The sequence below is a fragment of the Oryzias latipes genome, chromosome 10 (genome assembly GCF_002234675.1).
Source record: "Oryzias latipes chromosome 10, ASM223467v1".
Taxonomy (NCBI): domain Eukaryota; kingdom Metazoa; phylum Chordata; class Actinopteri; order Beloniformes; family Adrianichthyidae; genus Oryzias; species Oryzias latipes.
This window is the reverse complement of record NC_019868.2, coordinates 19,525,550-19,544,071: the sequence shown is the minus strand read 5'-3', so window position 1 is coordinate 19,544,071 and position 18,522 is coordinate 19,525,550. Positions and strand designations below refer to the sequence as shown.

At 37.6% G+C, this 18,522-nt stretch overlaps 1 protein-coding gene across 6 annotated transcripts in view; it reads left to right on the top strand.

Annotated features, from left to right (window-relative positions):
- Positions 1 to 18,522, top strand: part of pdlim7 (PDZ and LIM domain 7) — a 36,301-nt gene that overhangs the window by 4,819 nt on the left and 12,960 nt on the right. For all 6 annotated transcript variants that reach the window (XM_020706679.2, XM_023959288.1, XM_011480325.3 and 3 more), the window contains exons 3-5: positions 6,856 to 7,007; positions 12,086 to 12,113; positions 12,937 to 13,133. In XM_020706679.2, the coding sequence (XP_020562338.1) occupies positions 6,856 to 7,007; positions 12,086 to 12,113; positions 12,937 to 13,133 (377 nt within the window). The remainder of the gene's footprint in view (positions 1 to 6,855; positions 7,008 to 12,085; positions 12,114 to 12,936; positions 13,134 to 18,522) is intronic.

Genomic DNA, 18,522 nt, shown 5'->3' with positions numbered 1-18,522 from the left:
CCTCTACTGACAGCATTGCAGAAGAAGAAGCACCGCTCAGTCTTACGCCAAGCTTGGCTGAATTGTTCCAAACTGACTCAGAGGATGAGGAATTAAACAGATTTAGTGATTTGAACTGATAAAGAGTTTAGTTGACTTGTTAGCATGTTCTTTATGCTATGGTTTTTGGAATAATTGTTCATATGCTGCAACAATATACTAGATTACTCCTAAATAAGCATCAATTGGATACAGTAGTGAAGCGTACTATTACTGTTATCTATTGTTATGATTTGCCTTCTTTTTTAAATATAATTTTGTTCTTCTTTATGATGCATTTTTTCGCTGCTGCGACTTATACTTCAGAGCGACTTGTAGTCTGAAAACTACGAAAAGCCTTAGTTTGACATGTTCTCCCTCTTTGAGAGCAATTGACAGAAGTCCAAGAATCATAGAGGGTCGAAAATGTCCAAACATGTATGGTATCCCCTCAATGACGGCAAGAAATGGTACAGCCTACAGCCTTAGGCCTACATCAGGTTTAGCGGGTGGGCTGTGTTGCAGCTGATGAGATAAGGATCTTAACTCTGACAGTTAAAAGCTGCTACAAAGTGAAGAACATGTAAAATAACAGAACAAAGAGCTTTTAGATTCTCAGTCAGGCAGCGTGATTGCAAGTGATGGCTACTGAAGGATCAATGTGGCAGTTTTTATGTAGATTACATCTTGATTAACACAGTTTGAGGCTGGAAATGAAAGCCTGCCGTCAACATAAAGCTATATGTTATAGTTTATCCCTTAAGGATACAAGTTGATATCCTGCTTTTGTATTGATTTAAAAGTCTGCAGCTTGTCAGGCCTGGCCAGGGAGGTGGTTTTATTTGTATCTATGCTCCTTGCCAACGCTCTTGTTTTTCTTCCTCCATCTATAGAGATGTACCTTCCTTCATTCCAAAGATTTTTTCCTATATCATCCTACTCCCACTGCCGGCATACAATCCTCTTGTCTCCACTCTGCGTCTATTTTTCTCCTTCTTTCTCACCTGTGTGAAATACTCCTCTAGTCTCAAAAGAAGGAGCCTCCTATTGAGATCAGAGGAATGATGGCCGTTACTCCTCAGTCTTTGTGCATCGAAATGAAAAATATGGTTGTGTTGAAATCTGTGTTTTTATTTAAAACTACCTCTGACTGAATATTGGAAACTCCATTTTTCTTACCTCAAATTGAAACAAAAACTTTGGTTTAAAGGTGAAACCTAGTGAAGGAAAACCGAGTTTAACAGTGGAGACAGAGGTTCCTCCCAACTCTTGACATAAACCGTTTCAAAATGAAGTACATTTTACTCCAAGTGTCAAGAATTGCATCAGTTTTTTACATTGCGTCACTGTGTGAGATGCCTCCAGCTTTGACAAGAAGTCAGCATGCAGCCCCGTGATAATGAGAGCCCATCGGTTCAAGGTGGGTTGGATATGTCCCCTCTATGGTGATCCGACATTTCAATCAGAATTGGAAGTAGAATTATTACTATGGGATTTACAGGGCCTCTCCTAGCCTTTGCATTTGAATCAAACATCTTTTCTCAAAGTTTAATGATTCTTTTATCACAACTTCAAGTCTTCACAATTTTTTAACTTGTTACTCTGGATTGCATGGTTACTGTTGAGTTTGGTTAGTTGACATATTATTTCTTCATTGTAAACAGATGGCTCACATTTGGACCCTTAAAAATGTAATATCAACATTTCTTGGGTGTAGTTAAAGAACTACAACCGTTTTGAGATCAATTAATCATAAAAGGTAAAACATATTCCCAAGTAATACTCTTGGAGTCCTTTTGTATTTTGAAAAGCCTCACTAAAATACTGGGGACCCTCCATAATCCCCCTTCAAGTACATTTTCCTGAAGTAAACAGAGCTATTGATGTCATCTTTGTTTAAAAAGTTGAGCAACATTTAAAAAAAATATGTGTGTATTTTTTATGGAAAGCTTGTTGCTTATAACTTTAAAAAGATTGAGATCGGTTTGAGTGAAGATGTCTATCTATAACGTGTTTTTGCCAACGTCCTCTTCCAAGAGGATGGTCATAAAATGTAGGAAGCAGTGCTGTTTCTGTCCACATACCCGACCCAGATCTCATACCATGAATATTTCACAAATGATGCATTGGCATTGCGAGCGCCATCTGGTTTCTCTCAGCATGCACATGCCACTTTGTTAACCATCAAAGTCGGGAAGAAAATCGCAAATAATGTCCCAGTAAGCAACATGGGTTTTGTGTTGGCCCTCCTGTAGAGTCTAATGTCGGTTTCCGCTTTGGCATCCCATTCAAGCACTTTTCTTTTCCCTCACACACACACTGGGAAGAGGAGGAATTCAGATATGGGTTGGTTCCTATCAATGAGTTGTAGGGGGCTTTTTCGTCTAGTAGGATATACCCCGGCTATAAGCAGTGCTCAAAGGTGAGTTAGTTCCACTGCAGCAGTCATTATGGGGACTCGGAAGGGGGGGGGGTTGTGGTGGTACATACTTGCAAGTTTGGTTTTCCATTTCTCAGAGTGATATTTATGGCTTTGCATCAGCTGTGCTGTGTGAGTGATGTAAGGACAGACGGCTCTTTACCCCCAAATAGTCATGGAAAGAATAAAAGTGAGTTGGTAGAGTTACACTGCTGGTAAACTACCAGCTGTGGGTAAACTTTGGAGCATTACTACCAAAAAAAATGCTTAACTAGTTATGATTTGTGAAGAATCAGTTACATAAAATTGGAAGTTAATTTATTTCGGATCTTTTGAGCATCACATTGACTATTTCCTGCAGAGAAGTTGGCTTTTGCTTTGAAATTTGATAGCATACCAAAATGGCCCTGTTGCCGAGCTTTGCACTTTGAAACATGGAGCTGCACATAAAATTCTAACCTCCAATCATCGCATAAAATCAAATAAAGCACGTGGAGCCTTGTTCTCCATGTCAGAACAGCATACCCCTACAGCCGTGTTCAATCCCTGTTTTATCTTTTTTTTTTTGTGAGGTACAGTTGAGTGTGCTGCTGCATGTTTTCCAACTGGCTTCGCTGTATTGACAAACTGCTGGGGAGAAGATGAGGCAAGTGTAGGGTTTCTGTCCGCCCCCTTCCAACCAAAGGTCTGAGCGCAGCAACTTTAACAGCAGCCTTCTCAAGTGAGAGAGCAGCTGCTCTCTAAACCTGAACCAAGAGGACAGGTGTCTTTGTCCGTCAACACGGACACTGAATACTAAATCTAGGAGCTTTACAGTTATTTTTGCTAATTAAAATGCCATCTTAGGAGTATAGGAAAACCACTAGATTCCAACATTTTTCTCTTTATCTTCCTTGACCTGTTTGTACCTATAAGAAATTCCCTCAATTATATGCGACTGGCTCCTGATGAGCACCACATGAGATATTTGTGTTTCTATTTTTCCCCAAATCTCAACATGAAATCAGTTGATATCATTGACTGTAAATGAGAACTGGACTGAGTGACTTCACCGCCCTCGTGTTCCAAACAGGAAGTATCCACTGGTCACAAAAAGTCCAAATCCCATAGACTATGGGTGAGTGTGACGTCACTCATAGAAAATGTCTCAGTAAGCAGTGATTGGTTCAAGTTGGTCTGAGTTGACATTTATATGGCAACCACTCTCGCCAATCAGGAGTGAGCTTGTTGGTCCACACCCCTACCACTGAAAGCGGGCCCGGTAGATGTTTGACTTGAGACCACATACTTTTACTGAATCAGGAACATGTTGAAAAAAGGTAGCAGATCCAGAATTTTCTTACAAATATAACGACTGATTAATAGCTGTATTTTTCTTCAGTAGCAGTCTATTAGATTTTGGCTTTTTGTGACCAGTGGATACTTCCTGTTTGGAACAAGAGGACACTCAGTCCAGTTCTCATATAGAGTCGATGGTTAAGATCCACATTAAGGCCAGCTGCCAACTAATCAAAAGGCACTTTTTTATTTTCTATAGATATCCAATGAAGTCGACTCTAAATACAAAAAATACTTAAGAGAAAAGTGGTAGATGAGCTTTTTTCAACCTTTTTGCAAATGTAAAAGGTGTTTACCATTTCAAAGCAAAACCTTCTATGACAGCATTCTTAAAGGCAAATAAATGTATGTACTGCTCTAAAAGAAACACTGTTGATAGAATTTATAATTTTAGTTTTTCTGCTGACAGTTCATTACTTATTGATAACTTTTTAATCTCTTTTGATCACACACTTTTAATTCTCTTGACTTTTACAAGTGTAAATTTACTTAAATCCTTCACTTCAAGTAGTAATGTGGCACATCAGCCTGGCGGTGTACTAATCAAAATATGCTACTCTTGTTTAATTGTAAAAACTTGTTAATTTATTTTTATAAAATTAAAAAGCAAAATGAAAAAGCTCTCACTTAACCCCTCTGATTGCTTCCTGCAAGTACATATCAAAGGCAGTCTTGTTTGAATTAGCTGTTAATACCTAACTCAAATTGCCCTTGTGGAATGCATTCCCCCTGTTTTTTTAAGATTTTCCTTCTGTCACCTTAAATCTGGCTTAGTTTGTTAATTTTAGGATTAGACTTTCTTCTTTTAGTAGCTGCCATCTGCACTGCATTCATAATCGCAAGAAATGTTGGTTTTAATGTGCAGAATCAAAGTGGAAAGAGTCATATATTTTAACCTTCTGAGTCTTTTGAGCTTTTAAAGAGCTAATGAGCTCACATTTCCAAAATCCTGAATACTTTCCCTGGAACGTCTACATGATCTGATGCTGCACTCTTTGTTCTTCTCTTGTGAGTGTTGACATGCATCCCATGTTGAATTAACCCCTGTGCTATCCTATGACCCCTCCCTTACATTGACTTGTTCTCCCTACCATGAGAAAGGTAGATAAAGGTGGAGAGGATTTCATGTAATCCATGGACACCAGTGAAAATCACAAATCATTAAGGAAAAAAGATTCAGCGCACTGTCTTGTGGGGTCTAGATGACCCTACTCCCAATGTTAAAGTGCCTTGGATAGCACAAGGGTTACAGCTGCACGCTTATGCTGACTAAGCCCTTACTAATACATGGTTTCGTCTCTGCGCGGTGCAGCAGAGCATACATCAAGGCGGTGCTGTATGTGCACGTGTGCAGAACCATCACTGAATGTTGGGTTGAAGTGATGTCAGGCCCTCCTGTCGCGACAGGACTCCAGCTCTGACTCGCACGCCTGCAAGCCTCCCTGTCGGCGTGAGGGGATGATGTCATCCTTTTGTCAGCCTGTCATGAGTGAGAATGCATTTGATTCCAGTAAAGCCTCTGACTAACGATAACATGTGGACCTTTTCTTCAGCTATCAAGCGCGTCTTTCATAGTCTTAAGTCACATCTGGTCTCGATCGTTTGCCGTTGATGGATGACATCAGGATGACCTTATAATGTCTGTTTTGCGGAAAGGCTGAGTGAAACAGACGGGTACGCTCCTCCTGTTAATTATTGGGTGCTAACAGATGTTACAGACAGCCAGCTGAACATGACTTAGTGTGTTTCTGTATATGTGAGGTACTGTGAGGTAACGTTGTAAAAACAGGAGACTTATTACTACACTCTGTAGGAATCTCTGTCGATAAGATAAGCAAACAAAATAAATCAAATAAAAAAGAAAAACACATTTCTTTTGACACTTTCTAAAATCAAATTGCACCTAAAAAGGATTGGGAAAATAAAGCTTTTACAATTTATTACAGATCAATTGAAACCCTTAAAACTCAGTTTCACTTAAGTTAAGTTAAAAATAAACAGAAATATACCCAAAAATGACTCCTTACGAGGCCTGCACAATAAATCGCATCATGAGTTCAGCCTTTGTGATAAATGGTTACCTCAAATTATAACATACATGCTAAATTGATCTCATGGGATCTTAAAGTATTTAACAAATCAAATAAAAACCCTTTCTTGATTTGACCATTCGGACTGACCCGTTCACGTCGCTGACCAATCAGATGTTATGTGGGTCATTTGGAGTATAATTTAAGTTAAGTTGACTTCTATTTAAATAAAACAGTTGAAAGGAAACGGAAATTATGTAATAATATTGACTACTAAGATCACACATTGCAAGTTTTTCTGCTATCCTGCAGCCCTAGTCCTAGTCCTCCTTTTTTCTTTTTAGAAAGATGTTTTAATTCTGTAAAACACATTGCATTACTCTATAACATAAAATGCTTTATAAATAAAGATTGATTTGATGTATGACTTTTATTAAAACATGGATTTTTCACATGGATGCATTACCTTTAAAAAACATGCAAAGATGCACAATTAGTTTTTTTTTACTTGATTTTTTTTTCTTTAACTTGTTTTGTCCAACAGCTGAGCAAACAGATTAGAGCTGAAGGCTTTTTGTGTTGGACAGGTTTTACTATCACAAAAAGAGGTTATATAGCTTCGAGAAACCAGGGTGTAGATTTGTATAAACCCCTTTTTGTTGTATTATTTTTTATTTATTTGTTAAATTCAGTGTGTGTGGGGAGGGAGAGGGGAAGAATGTGAGGGGGGGGGGGGGGGGGGGAGAGTAAAAGGAAGAGAGGTGAGAAAGTGGGGGATACAAGTACTGATTTGAATAAGTTATTATTTTAAGCTGTAACAATCACACCAGATCTGCTGGAAAGACAAAGTTTTTTTTACTTGGTAATAAATAGATTTTATCTACGTGTTTTAAAAAAATGTATTCTTGTTTATTCATTTTTTGCGTTATCGGCTACCTATATGTTTTTTCTGACCTGCTGAAGTTGCTTCTCCGTCATATGGGTTTCATTTCATAACTCTGTTAATAATCTTCTCCCACTAAATCACTTCTGCATCTTTGTCCTCCACAGCTGACTCCAGGTGGAAAGGCGGCTCAGGCTGGAGTCGGGGTGGGAGACTGGGTGGTTTCGATCTGTGATGCCAATGCTGAAGACATGACTCATGTGGAGGCACAGAACAAGATTAGAGCAGCAACAGACTCCCTCACCCTCACCCTCAGCAGGTAAGCCGGAACAGGATTTCTCATTCCTCCCATGGACTCACAACAATCTAAATATTCAAAAAACACTCACTGGCACTTTTTATGAGACTGAGGGAACTTTCAAGTTTGCTTTACGTTGACAGATTATTGCAAAAATTAGGGCTGCACGATATGAAGAAAACTCGCAATATGCGATATTGGTGATCAATACTGCAGAGACGATATAACTTGCGTTTAACGAACAAATGGCAAAAACAACAAAAACATTTCCATTTCACTGCAAAAGTTTAATTTAAATAGGAGTCAAAATACCTTAGATTATTCTCCAAATGACCTTTGTTTAATTAGCAGGGGAAAATCTAACATAAAAGCTCCACCTGATTGGTCAACAACGTGAAGGGCTCCATCTGATTGGTTAAATGCATACAGGGATTTATTATATTCATTGAAGAGTTCAAGTTGCCATAAGATTGTTTTAGCACATTTAAGGTTTACCATTTATCGTGATTTTTGCTGACTTTTGCCATATGGATATTGCACAGCCTGAAATCGCGATAATGATAAATTTGTGAATAATTGTACAAGCCTAGCAAAAATACAAAAAAAATATTATTTTAACCTTTTTTTTCTTCTTTCAAACGGGCACAGCATTTGTTTTCATAAGTGCTGATTTGTTTAAGATTGCCTTCTGTTTTATTTTGTATTATTTTAGTGATTTAATTTTTGTTTAATTTGATTATTTCCCTCTGTTGATTCTAAAGGTGCAGGAACATTTACATTAGCAGGTTAAGCTTACACTTTAGTCATCTTTAATATATTTTTTATGGCAAATGTAAAACAAACTTGCATCCAATTAAATCAGCTTTGAAATGGCTGGTTTTCATTTTAAATATGAAAAATTATTTGAGGTGTTAAGGACTAAAAGATGGTTTGAATTATAGCATTTGACCTTTGCAGGTTTATAAAAAAAAACCTACATTTTACCAGAGGAACAAACTCTGACAACTCATCACTCTGGTTTAATATGCAACAAAAAGTTCAAATATAGCTGGAATCTGTGTTTAAAACACAGTTTAATAATTGTCTGAGGTGTAAGTCAAGCACAACTAGTGATTTATTAAAAGCTATTAACTGAGGCATGCACACAATTTCATCTCTACATCCAGCTCTAGTATTTGTCTTCTTTTCCACAGCAGCTCCTGGTGGCTCTGTGTGCTGACCTTCTGTTCTTTTAATCTAAACTATTCCAAAAGAAAACCTCACATCCTGAAAAAGCACCAGAAACACACAAAAAGGACACGCAATTTCTCATAAAAGCACTTTTTTTTAAATTCAGTAAGAAAATAATTTGCAGCAGACTGCATGCCCGTCGGCAGAATTTGCACACATTAGTCTGCAAATACTTTTTATAAAGTCTCTCTGAAGACTAGAGGAAATGTTTCATCTGCAGTGTGGACATAAAAAAAGATTTTAGGCCCAAAGAGAGATAAAAATGTAATCATTCAAGGGCCTAAAACCTTCAGAAAATGAGAAGGTATCGACTTGTTAGAGCAATAAAGATGAGCTTGCTGCTTTTATGGGACTCATTTTGATTTTTTTGATCCTCGTAAGTAATAAGAGAAAAGCTGTGTTATCTTGTTCACCTTACTACTGCCTGCCAAGAGTCTCTTCTTTTACATTTCAACACCTTTTCTTTTTTGAACTTATTTTGAGAGAACGACCGCAGGTTTTTCAAGTTTTGTTTTTTATTTTTTTTATAGTTGCTGTGCCATCACTTTTGTCAGTTTTTTAAGATGTTGAGTTTTGTCTCATTAAAAGCTGTTAGCACAATTACATCACATAACAATTCTGAGATTTGAAAAGCAAATCAAGTGAGGTATGTGAGACACTAATTGGATTTTCTACGCTTAATTTAGATGAGGACTATTAAAAATATACGAGAAAACAGTCTTTTTCTTTATTGATGTTATAAGATGTTGATGTTTATTTATAACTGCTGTTCCAGGGGTTTTGGGTTTGTCTATCATCATATTTTCCTCATCATTGCAGTCTCTTATGTCTCTTTTGTCTTTCTACAGCTGTTCTCTGACTTTGTTCCATGGACTAGCTTGTTTCTTTTGTCATTTAGCAGACTCTCCAGGGATTTTCTGTTTGTTCATCTGCTTCCTTCTCTCCCAGTTACTAACCTGCCTGTTTGTCTTACTGCAGATGTTCCAGTATTTATCGTGTTTGTCTTTTTCTTGTCCTCTCAGAACCAAAATAATTATGACAGATGCTCTTCTTTATAAACTCAGGTTCTCCTGGAGGTTTCCCCCTAATCTCCCATCTAGAGAGAATTTTTCCTGTCCACCGTCACCTTTTGCTTTCTTAGTACGAACATTACACCGAAAAGCCATCAATGTAGTTTTATGGTCACTTACATCGTTTATCATTAAGATAAACTGACTTCATGTGAACTATTTGAATATAACAGTCATAAACCTCTGACAGAAGTTCTATGTTTTTTGTGTAGCTCTTTGAGCCCCTAAGTTGTAATATGGCCCTTTATAACTAAATTTATTGGAATCGCACTGTTTATTTTTATTTTCTTTAGAAAAAAGAATAAGAAATAAAGGTTACGACCTTGCATAAACTAATTTATTTTTAACGGGCGTTGTAATTCCAGTTTAATATATAACATTAGAATGGGTGGCGATTATTTTCTTAAGACTTCTTGGATGGAAGCTTGTGTCTGTTTTCTTTTTAAATTTTTAAATTTAAATTTTGGCCTCCATCCTCGTTTTGAAAAAAATGATTGGAACATGTTAAAAGTGGAAGACAGCTGAGACGAGTTATAGTCTGTGTTTCATGCAGTTCTCTTTTATGGGTAAGGGTTAAACCTCATCGTGAGCTTTTTAGATGGAAGAAAAGTTACTAAAATATGTGCAATATGGTTTTTGCTTCACTAGAAGAGTGTGCATCATTTCTAAAAGTGTGTTTCAGTGTCATTGGCGGTCTGCAGGGATGTAGTTAAAGTATGTCTGCAATGTGTGGAAAGTTGATTAGAGTGTCATGGGAGAGTCCTTTGTGGTCGAGTTTCTGTCTCTATCTAACATCGCCTGGAAAAGCCAACTATGCATCAGCTAAAACAAGTGATCCATGAAATGAGGGAGGAAATGATCTCATCCAGGGCTCATATTCAGTCATAACTGAGGTCACATTCAACCGACAAACGAAACGTTTCCAAGAAAAGGCTGATTTAATCATCTCCATTCTTCTGCTCCAATGTAAATACAGATACAGAACAACCAGTATTGCTAATATTCCTCATTCCATTTGACTTTTCCAAGTATCGTCTTGGTTCAGGCCCTGCCAACGTTCCATCCGCTTGTTTTCTGTGGGTTCTGAAAAGCAGAGCCCTCTCTGTGCTTTCTCTATCATTTAGCGCCGTTGTCAGTCTCTGACGCGACTCTATCAGCAGTGCGGCAGCCATTGACAGCAGCTGTTTGTCATTCCCTGTTGTCACAGAAAAGTCTGTCTGCTGTTTTTGTGTGTGGCTGCAGACTGAAACAAAGAACTTTCTGCAGCTTTGTGCTACACATTCGGTTAGAGGAGGAGGATGACGATGACGATTTATGCCGTAAACCAACAGAAACGTGAAGCTGAGTGCCTTCATGCTAAAAGTGCAGCTGTTTTCTACTGTAATGGACTTTTAGAGCTGTTAAAGCCCACAAAGGCTCTGCAGTCGTTCAAGAACGATATCCTGAAAAAACATGCACTGGAGCTTTGGTCATAATAGAGTGCATCACCATATTTATTCTTTTCTATTATGTCTAGTTTTTTTTACTTTTATTTGGTATTTGCTTATTTAGAGAACAATATAAACAATAATGCCAGTTTACATATTCAAGATAAAGGGAACAACAATATCAACAATGTAAGAATCCATTTTTAGTTATTGAAATTATGTTTAGTGAACCATGTTACTGATGCACAATTTAACTCTGTTATTCTTCCATTAATCTGTCTTATTTTTCATAGCATCCTTCATTCTCTTTTTTTCTGTCTTTCCATCTAATTTTTTTGCTCACATTGTTTTCACATCTTTTTTATTTTAAAGTTTTTCTGTTTTTCCAGTTGCAACTGTATCTTGTTGTTTGGGGTTATTGGTTCTTAGCTGTCATTTTGTGGTCATGTTAATCCAAAGTAGTTTGCACCCTCATTCTTAAAATGAAGTCCTAGTTTCTACCAAAATGGTCATATTAAATATAACACACACTAAACCGGATGTGAACTTAAAATGTAAGAACAAAGAATTTATTATATCTTTTCTTTAACTTTCTTCTGAGCAAAAACAGAAATATGAAGACCATACCGGTACATATTTTCTAAATATAAAATTGTGTTTTTTGTTTTGACAAAGGGTCACATTAGTTCCTTTTAAAACGAAACACCCTGATCAACATGGGATCATCCTGCAGCCATTTATTACTCTGCAAGTCCTACATAAATGGCATTTTCTCTATATAAGTTAAGTCTACTTGAATGTGCCATCATCATTTTTCCAACTTACCACTGCTTTTAACCTGAATATAAACAGGACAAGTGCTTTAATAAAAAAAAAAATCTAAACAAAATTTGGAAGATCAAATTGTCTTGATTTATTGTCTGCAGTATATAAAAACTTAACACAGTTTAATTTGCTGTTATAGAAACACCTCAGCCAAAAATTCATAAATCGGACTAAATGAAATTAATAATAAAATAACTTTTTAAAATGACTATCATTTGATTTTTCTTCAGCCAGAGAGCCACAATAGAGGGGTAAAAAAAAACACACATGGCTCTGGAGCCTCAGGTTACTGACCTCTAATTGAGAGATCTTGTTTATAAATTAAAAAATCCCCAAAAAAATGGTTTAATTTAAAACCTTTCCTAAAAAAAGGTTAGCAGTGCTTTTTTTATTTTTAATAAAAAAGTATTTCGTTCAAGAATTCTATTTTCACGTTTCCGAAGTCTAGTTCATCTTATGGTTGTTTTCTTACCATTATGTATTAAAAACTTCAATCTTGAAGACTTGTTGATTTGATATCTCCTTTGTTTTCCTGTTTTCCCCCCAGAGGTTCTAAATTGGTGGAAGAGCGAAAGGTAAGTCTGTTTTTCCCTGTAGATGGTGAGCTCCTCTATCAGTCAACAACACTTGGCTGTGAGATTCTGCTTCATCTGGAGATTTGAAGTGTCCTTTAACCCCCACTTGCTGTTGGATTATACAGTGTGTCATGTTAGTTTGTGTTGAAATGAATTGGAATCACCTATGAGCACTGCATCAGCCGAGCACCAGTGAGCTGCTAAACGAGTCGTGCGCTTGGCGTAGTTTTGTTTTGAGAAATTCTCGTCTTCTTTTGTTCTGCCTTGTGCAATCCCCCATTACCAGCGAGCGATGTCGCCTTCGGTTTCTCTTTTTTTTCCACACTTTCACAGCTACTTGCCTGATGAACTGCACTTTCATAAGTACAATAGTGTCATGAACTCCTTGAACTGATGCAAACTGCTATTAGTCAAAGCAGCTGGCACGAGCCTGCATAAAACCAGTGTTCCATTTTAATAGAAGTTGTTCTGCAGTGTGTGCATAATGCTCAGTGAGGAATCTCATTAGTGGGACATGCCAGTTCTAGACGAATATTTTATCTGCTGCAGCAGGTTACTTTGGCCCGTCGTTGGCTGACAGCCAGCACAAATAAACAGCAGCGTTCACTACTGAAGCTCTTCGTCTGTGCAGAGGAAAAGATGGCCGGTTTGCACAGTGTTGTAATCTTTTGCTACGAGAGGAGACTGGAAAGGTTGGGGATTGTGCAACAGCAGAACTTTTTTTTGTGTGTGCCATGAGTTTTAACTGCATGTTGTGCTCTGTGCTGCTTTGTGTACTTTTTTCTTTTTTTTTTCTTTCCTCCCTTCCCCGACACTCCCACAGGATTCACACACGGCAGGTTCTGCTCAGCCAAAGTACTCCTTTGCCCCGAGCACAACCATTAACAAGATGGCAAGGCCATTTTCAGCAGGTGGTGGCAGTGCCAGCTCAGGACCCGTTATTAAACCTGTGGCCTATTCGCCTAAACTTAACACCCCGCACTCACAGGGCAATGCCAGCACACAGCAGCCACAGAATGGGTAGGTGGAAAAAAGAAAATCAGAGCTGCAATTTGACTAATGTGGTTTTAATGATGTTTTGAAGTCTCGTTATTCTGGCTTCTCGTTAAGAAGAGAAAATGACTCCTTTAGGGTTTAAAGGCTGGGGTTCACTGTTGCCAAAATAATGTCATATGATGAGAATATACAGAAAAAATCTCTAAATGTAAATATATGCTGAGATCAGCGTATTTTGGCACAACAGGATGAAAAAAAAGATGAATGAAACCAACCTTTGTCCATCTATAAACAAAAAAGTAAAACTTTGTGACAAGAATATTAGAACTTTGCTCTTAAACCCATAAATGTGTTTATGGTAGGTCTTTAGAATTCAGCAAAAAGCCTATTATGTCCTAAAATAATGCACACATTACTCTGTGAGGGGGAGAATGAAAAATGGAGAAATGTAATATTGATTTTGAACTGCAGAACAATGCATCACACAAGACGCTACTTTGAGAAATGCTCTTGCTTAACACACCCTCCTCTTTGTGAACAATTTATTTTAACAGATGGGGTTATTGATTATTACTTTCATCTGTAATCACCTGTAATGACAGAGAAAAATATGAAAATTGAGTTTCAAGTTCTTTGAAGAAACCTTCTGAACTTTTTTATTGAATTGTTTTTGGCTTTTAGAAATGTTTACTTCAAAAAAACCAAAGTAATATTAAAGCTAAAGGTTATATCTCTATTATACCATGGTCCGGTTGAATACTCGATTCTGATTGGCTGCTGGGTATGCGTAAAAACCTGATAACCGCACGGTGAAAAAAGAAGTCCCGGTCGGCTAGCTTAAATGATTTGTATCACTGCGCCGGCTTCTGTAAAACAACCTTTTGCTTCATCATCTGGGCAAAAACAAGCGGTAAGCGATTAACTTTCCCTCTGAATTGATGCTTTATTCAACCCATCGGGACGATGAGCCTATATATATCGCCGAATCTTGACTGCAGCGGTGGTGCTGCGCGACGCGGACTATATGTTACGCCGCATCACGTAACATATAGTACGCTGTTTATGAGAAAAGTGATCCAAATCGGAAAAAAAACAAGAATTAAGGACTAAAACCTGGTTAATATGTATTGCTTTTGTGAGTGACCATGGTATAAGCGGGTTAATGGCCTTCGAAGTGTGCGGTTACTACTTTTTAACGCACTTCGCGGAAGCAACCGTCCGACGCGAAGGTTCAGGCTTCCACGGCGTGCGTTAAAAAGTAGTAACCGCACACTTCGTCGGCCATTAACCCTTACATAATTCATCTTATCGCTTCTGTTAAAAAAACATTTTTTCTGTTTTATAGTGTTTATTTATTTGTAAATAGGAGCTGGAGAACCTATTTGAAATAAATCAGAGTTTTGAAAGCAGTACACAGAAAAGCTAAAAGCAGCAGCTCTTTTCTGAAAAGTGCCCTCTTAAAAATAATCAACTGCTTTCCTCAAACTGGAGAACTTGATTCAATGAATTTCACACAATGATGTGCAGTCTTACACAGCTGCTCTGCATAAAACAGTGAGGAAATTAGAGATGCATGTGTGAATGCAGCTGGATTGAACTGCAGAAGTTGTAGCAACATTAGTTGATTGGAAAATTATTCCATTAGTTAATGGAAAATTGGCTCTTTTTAAAATGTATTTGTTGTAAAATTTAAAAACAAACCTTTCTAAGACTTTGTGAGGAGTGTCTCTAAACCCATCCTGAGATAAAAAGTCTTCCATAGTCCAGGCAGCATCCTATAATTTGGGTAATGGCGGTGCTCCGACTGCAGCTGCAGTTCCATGTGGTCCGTCACCGTATTTAGTCTTGCTCATAAATTCTGCCAAGTTCTCTCCATTTGTACTTGTTCGGTCCAGAGACACTTCACTTCTGTGTGTAGATGGATGAGCACGTCATTAGAGATGAGTAGAGCCTCCTCAGAACCTTGTGCCCATTTTGCTCTATTATTAGATTTTCTATAGAAAGAAGGAAAGCAGCAACTGTCTAAAGTGCCCAAGCCAAAAGTCACAAGATACATAAACATTTATTTATACATTTTTTGTTACCTTTGGACATTAGCATAAAGCATTCCAGCTGTAGAATTTGTATAAAGCTCATTTACATGCACACCAAATATTTGATTACTGTGAAGAAACTGGATTTTCTAGAAAGGACTGTATTAATAAAAATATTAGGTTGGTTCGTTCCCTTTTCAGTTTCTTACACACAGAAATAATGAATAATGACTCAGAGACAAAACTTAGCTTTTGTGGAGGTTTTACTTCGCACAAACACGAAGGGGACAGACATGAACATGGTACATTCAAAGTCCGAACCAAAGAGTTCAGGGATGGGCTTTGGTATAAAAACCCTGCATTTGCATATTCAGAAGATCGTCCAATGGACCTCGTGTGAAAAACACGCCCACAGGTTACTGCTGGAGAGAAGCTCCAAGGCTAAAGTGAAGATAAGTCTGAGGCCTGCTCAGCAGAAAACATGCACAGAAAAGAGGGAGTATGGGAAGAAACTGTTAGAACAATAGTTTGGCTGTGCTTTCTTCAAATGTAATATAATTTTGAGATGACAATACATGCTCAGTGAATTAAGTTTAAACCATTAGTGTAATAAAGGTTAAAGGCAGTTTTTAAATATTCTTCACAATTACTATCCAATTTTTTGATAATGTTGACTTTTCTAGAACCATGTAAACAAGATAAAGTGATGTCTAATATTCAGGGTCAACACGCGTAGATTTCTGCCCAAATAGTAAATGCTTCCTGGCATCAAACCATCTTTATCTCAAAAATGTAGCTGTAGTTTTACAACTGCGTGTGTGTATGGGAAAAAAAAAGAAAAAAAAACATACAAAGTGGAAGTTAATTGACAGCCCCCGAGTTGGCGTAACCATAGCAACCGTTGTTTTTTCTTTGTGAGAACGGCAGCAAAAGTGTTTTTATTTTTTTATTTTTTGACAGACATTTAGTCTTAATGAAGAACTGCGGGTAGAGTGGTGGGTTATTTTGTTGTGAAAGGAACAGGAAGTGTCAAAGTTACATTGTTAAGAACGTACGCAGTTCTCCAAAATAAGTCAAGATAGTGGACTTCCATGTTGACCAGGATTTTCTAAGAGTCGCATGTCAATTTAATTACCTGCTATCCAATTATTTTGGGCATGTTAATGGTCTCATTGGGTTAAGCCAGTGCTTCTCAATTATTTTTTGCCAGCCCCCCCCCCCCCCCCCCACACACACACACTCAAGCGGTGACAATATATATTAGGTTAGTATCTATAAAATTTGTGTAAATACACATGAAATTGTATCTTTTAACATTAACAAAAGAAAAAAAGCAATATAAATCCACTTTCAACAAATATTACCTTTATTTAGCCACACAGAAACCCTGTTATAGTCTAAAACAGAAAAGAAGCTTAAAGTGCCTAAAATAAAAAAATCTGTCAGTCCTTATTTAAACTAGAAACATTTTGACCAACTGAACCATTTGATGCTGAGAAAAATAATTCAATCAATAAATAATATTAAATGTAAATGGATCTGAAACATTAACACAGCAGCACCAATATATTTAACGTTTTTAGTCTGAAGAAATGGATAAAAACATTGTGCTTCTTTTTTTTATGGATTGTTTATTTATGATCTCATAAAGTGCAGCTGTTTCACTGCATTACCTGCTGTCTTTCTATCAAATACTGACACCAACTAAACGACAGGCAGACAAAGAATACAGTTATGGAAAATAAAGACGTCATAAAGATGTCTACAATAGTTCATAAAGAATGACATTATTAGCATGAGCTAAGTAATCTAAGGCAATCCAGGCTGTGCTTGCAGCTCTCTGCGTGCCCAGTTTACAGCCTGAGCCCACTAGCCCTCCCCTTTCCTTCTCGTGTGTGACAGGAGCAGCTGCAGGGACGGCAGTCCACAGGTTTCAGGCTGTTACAAACTCTGTCATAAAACAGATACTAGGAAACCAGCAGTGGCGCAGATTTTTTTCCAAGCACTGAGCTGCTGTCACCACCGCCCCCCGATAAATTTGCGCCCCGGGCAATTGCCCGTATTACATTTGCCTAGGACCGCCACTACTGCACGCCCCCCCCCCCCCTGGCATCGCATCACTATTTGAGAAGCACTGGTTTAAGGGGATCAAAGGGAGCACAGATCTAAGAGCACCACAAAAATTCAGCAGCAAGTTTTATTGGCTGGAAAAAAAGATTTTTCATTCTCTGTAGAGCATTTGTTCAGAAGGCGTGAGCGAAGAAGAACAGAGAAGGTTCTGTGCTGGTCAGCTGAGTCATTTTGGGTCGGGGTGACAGGATTTGACAAACAATCGCATCTCTCTCACACAGCTTGTTGCCAATAACAGCACGTAGTGTCCACTCATGTCTGTTGTCTGCATTTTGGTATTTCTCCTCCAATCAATCGCTGTGTTTAACCTTTGTCACATATCGACATGTTCTAGTTCTTTTTTCCCAAAGCTGAGCTCTGACCTTTTTCTCTGTTTTCCTCCTTTCCTGGAACTCTGCAGATGGAAACACTTGACAAGTTAGTATGTTTCTTTGTGATTTTACCGCCCAAAGGAAAGTGTTTATTTTTCGATTCAAAGTTGTATTTTTTCTTTTTAAAATTGATTTTCTATTAAACCGACCAGGTCAGTTCCAAAAAAAAAGGTTTTTGTCCGCCATCACCAGCTGATTTTGTATTTATAACCAGTTCCCTTTTTTCTTGTTTAATCAAAAATATAACTTTTTATGTTGGTCCTCAAATGAAACCATTTACCATCTTTGAACCGTTTGTCACATTTATTACAAATGTTCAACTGTTATTTTCAAAATTTTAAAGACCCACTCTGATAAAAACTACGTTTTTAATATTTATTGTGCCTTTTTCACTTGACTGAGGAAAATTAAGCTCAAAATTGCATTTCTGAGTATTTCTTTATTCAAATCACTGTGAACAAAACGATGCAGTTAAAAAAAAAGCATCTTTGTTGCATAGAAAATGGGACCACAAGCTCCGCTTCATCCTGATGCATCCACTTACAGACAAATAGATCCATGTATGTATTTGTTTTCCTTGTCTGTTTCAAAACTGTACGGCTGGATACCTCCAACATTGCTCGCCATTTTTGTTGCACTGGTAATGTTAGGTTGGCGTGTGACGGGCTGTAAGCGTGCGGGACAGCATGTAAACAGATGGGTTATGGGAAGTAGGTAAGGACTTTCTTTATGCCAATGGTCCCGCCCACAACTTAAACACAAGGGTTTATTTATCTTGGCTTCAGACATTATTGGGTTTAAATTTATTTCCAAAGATGGGTGTTATGGAAAACACAGGTGTTTAGATTTTGGCTAAAAATCTACTTTAAATGTAATTTA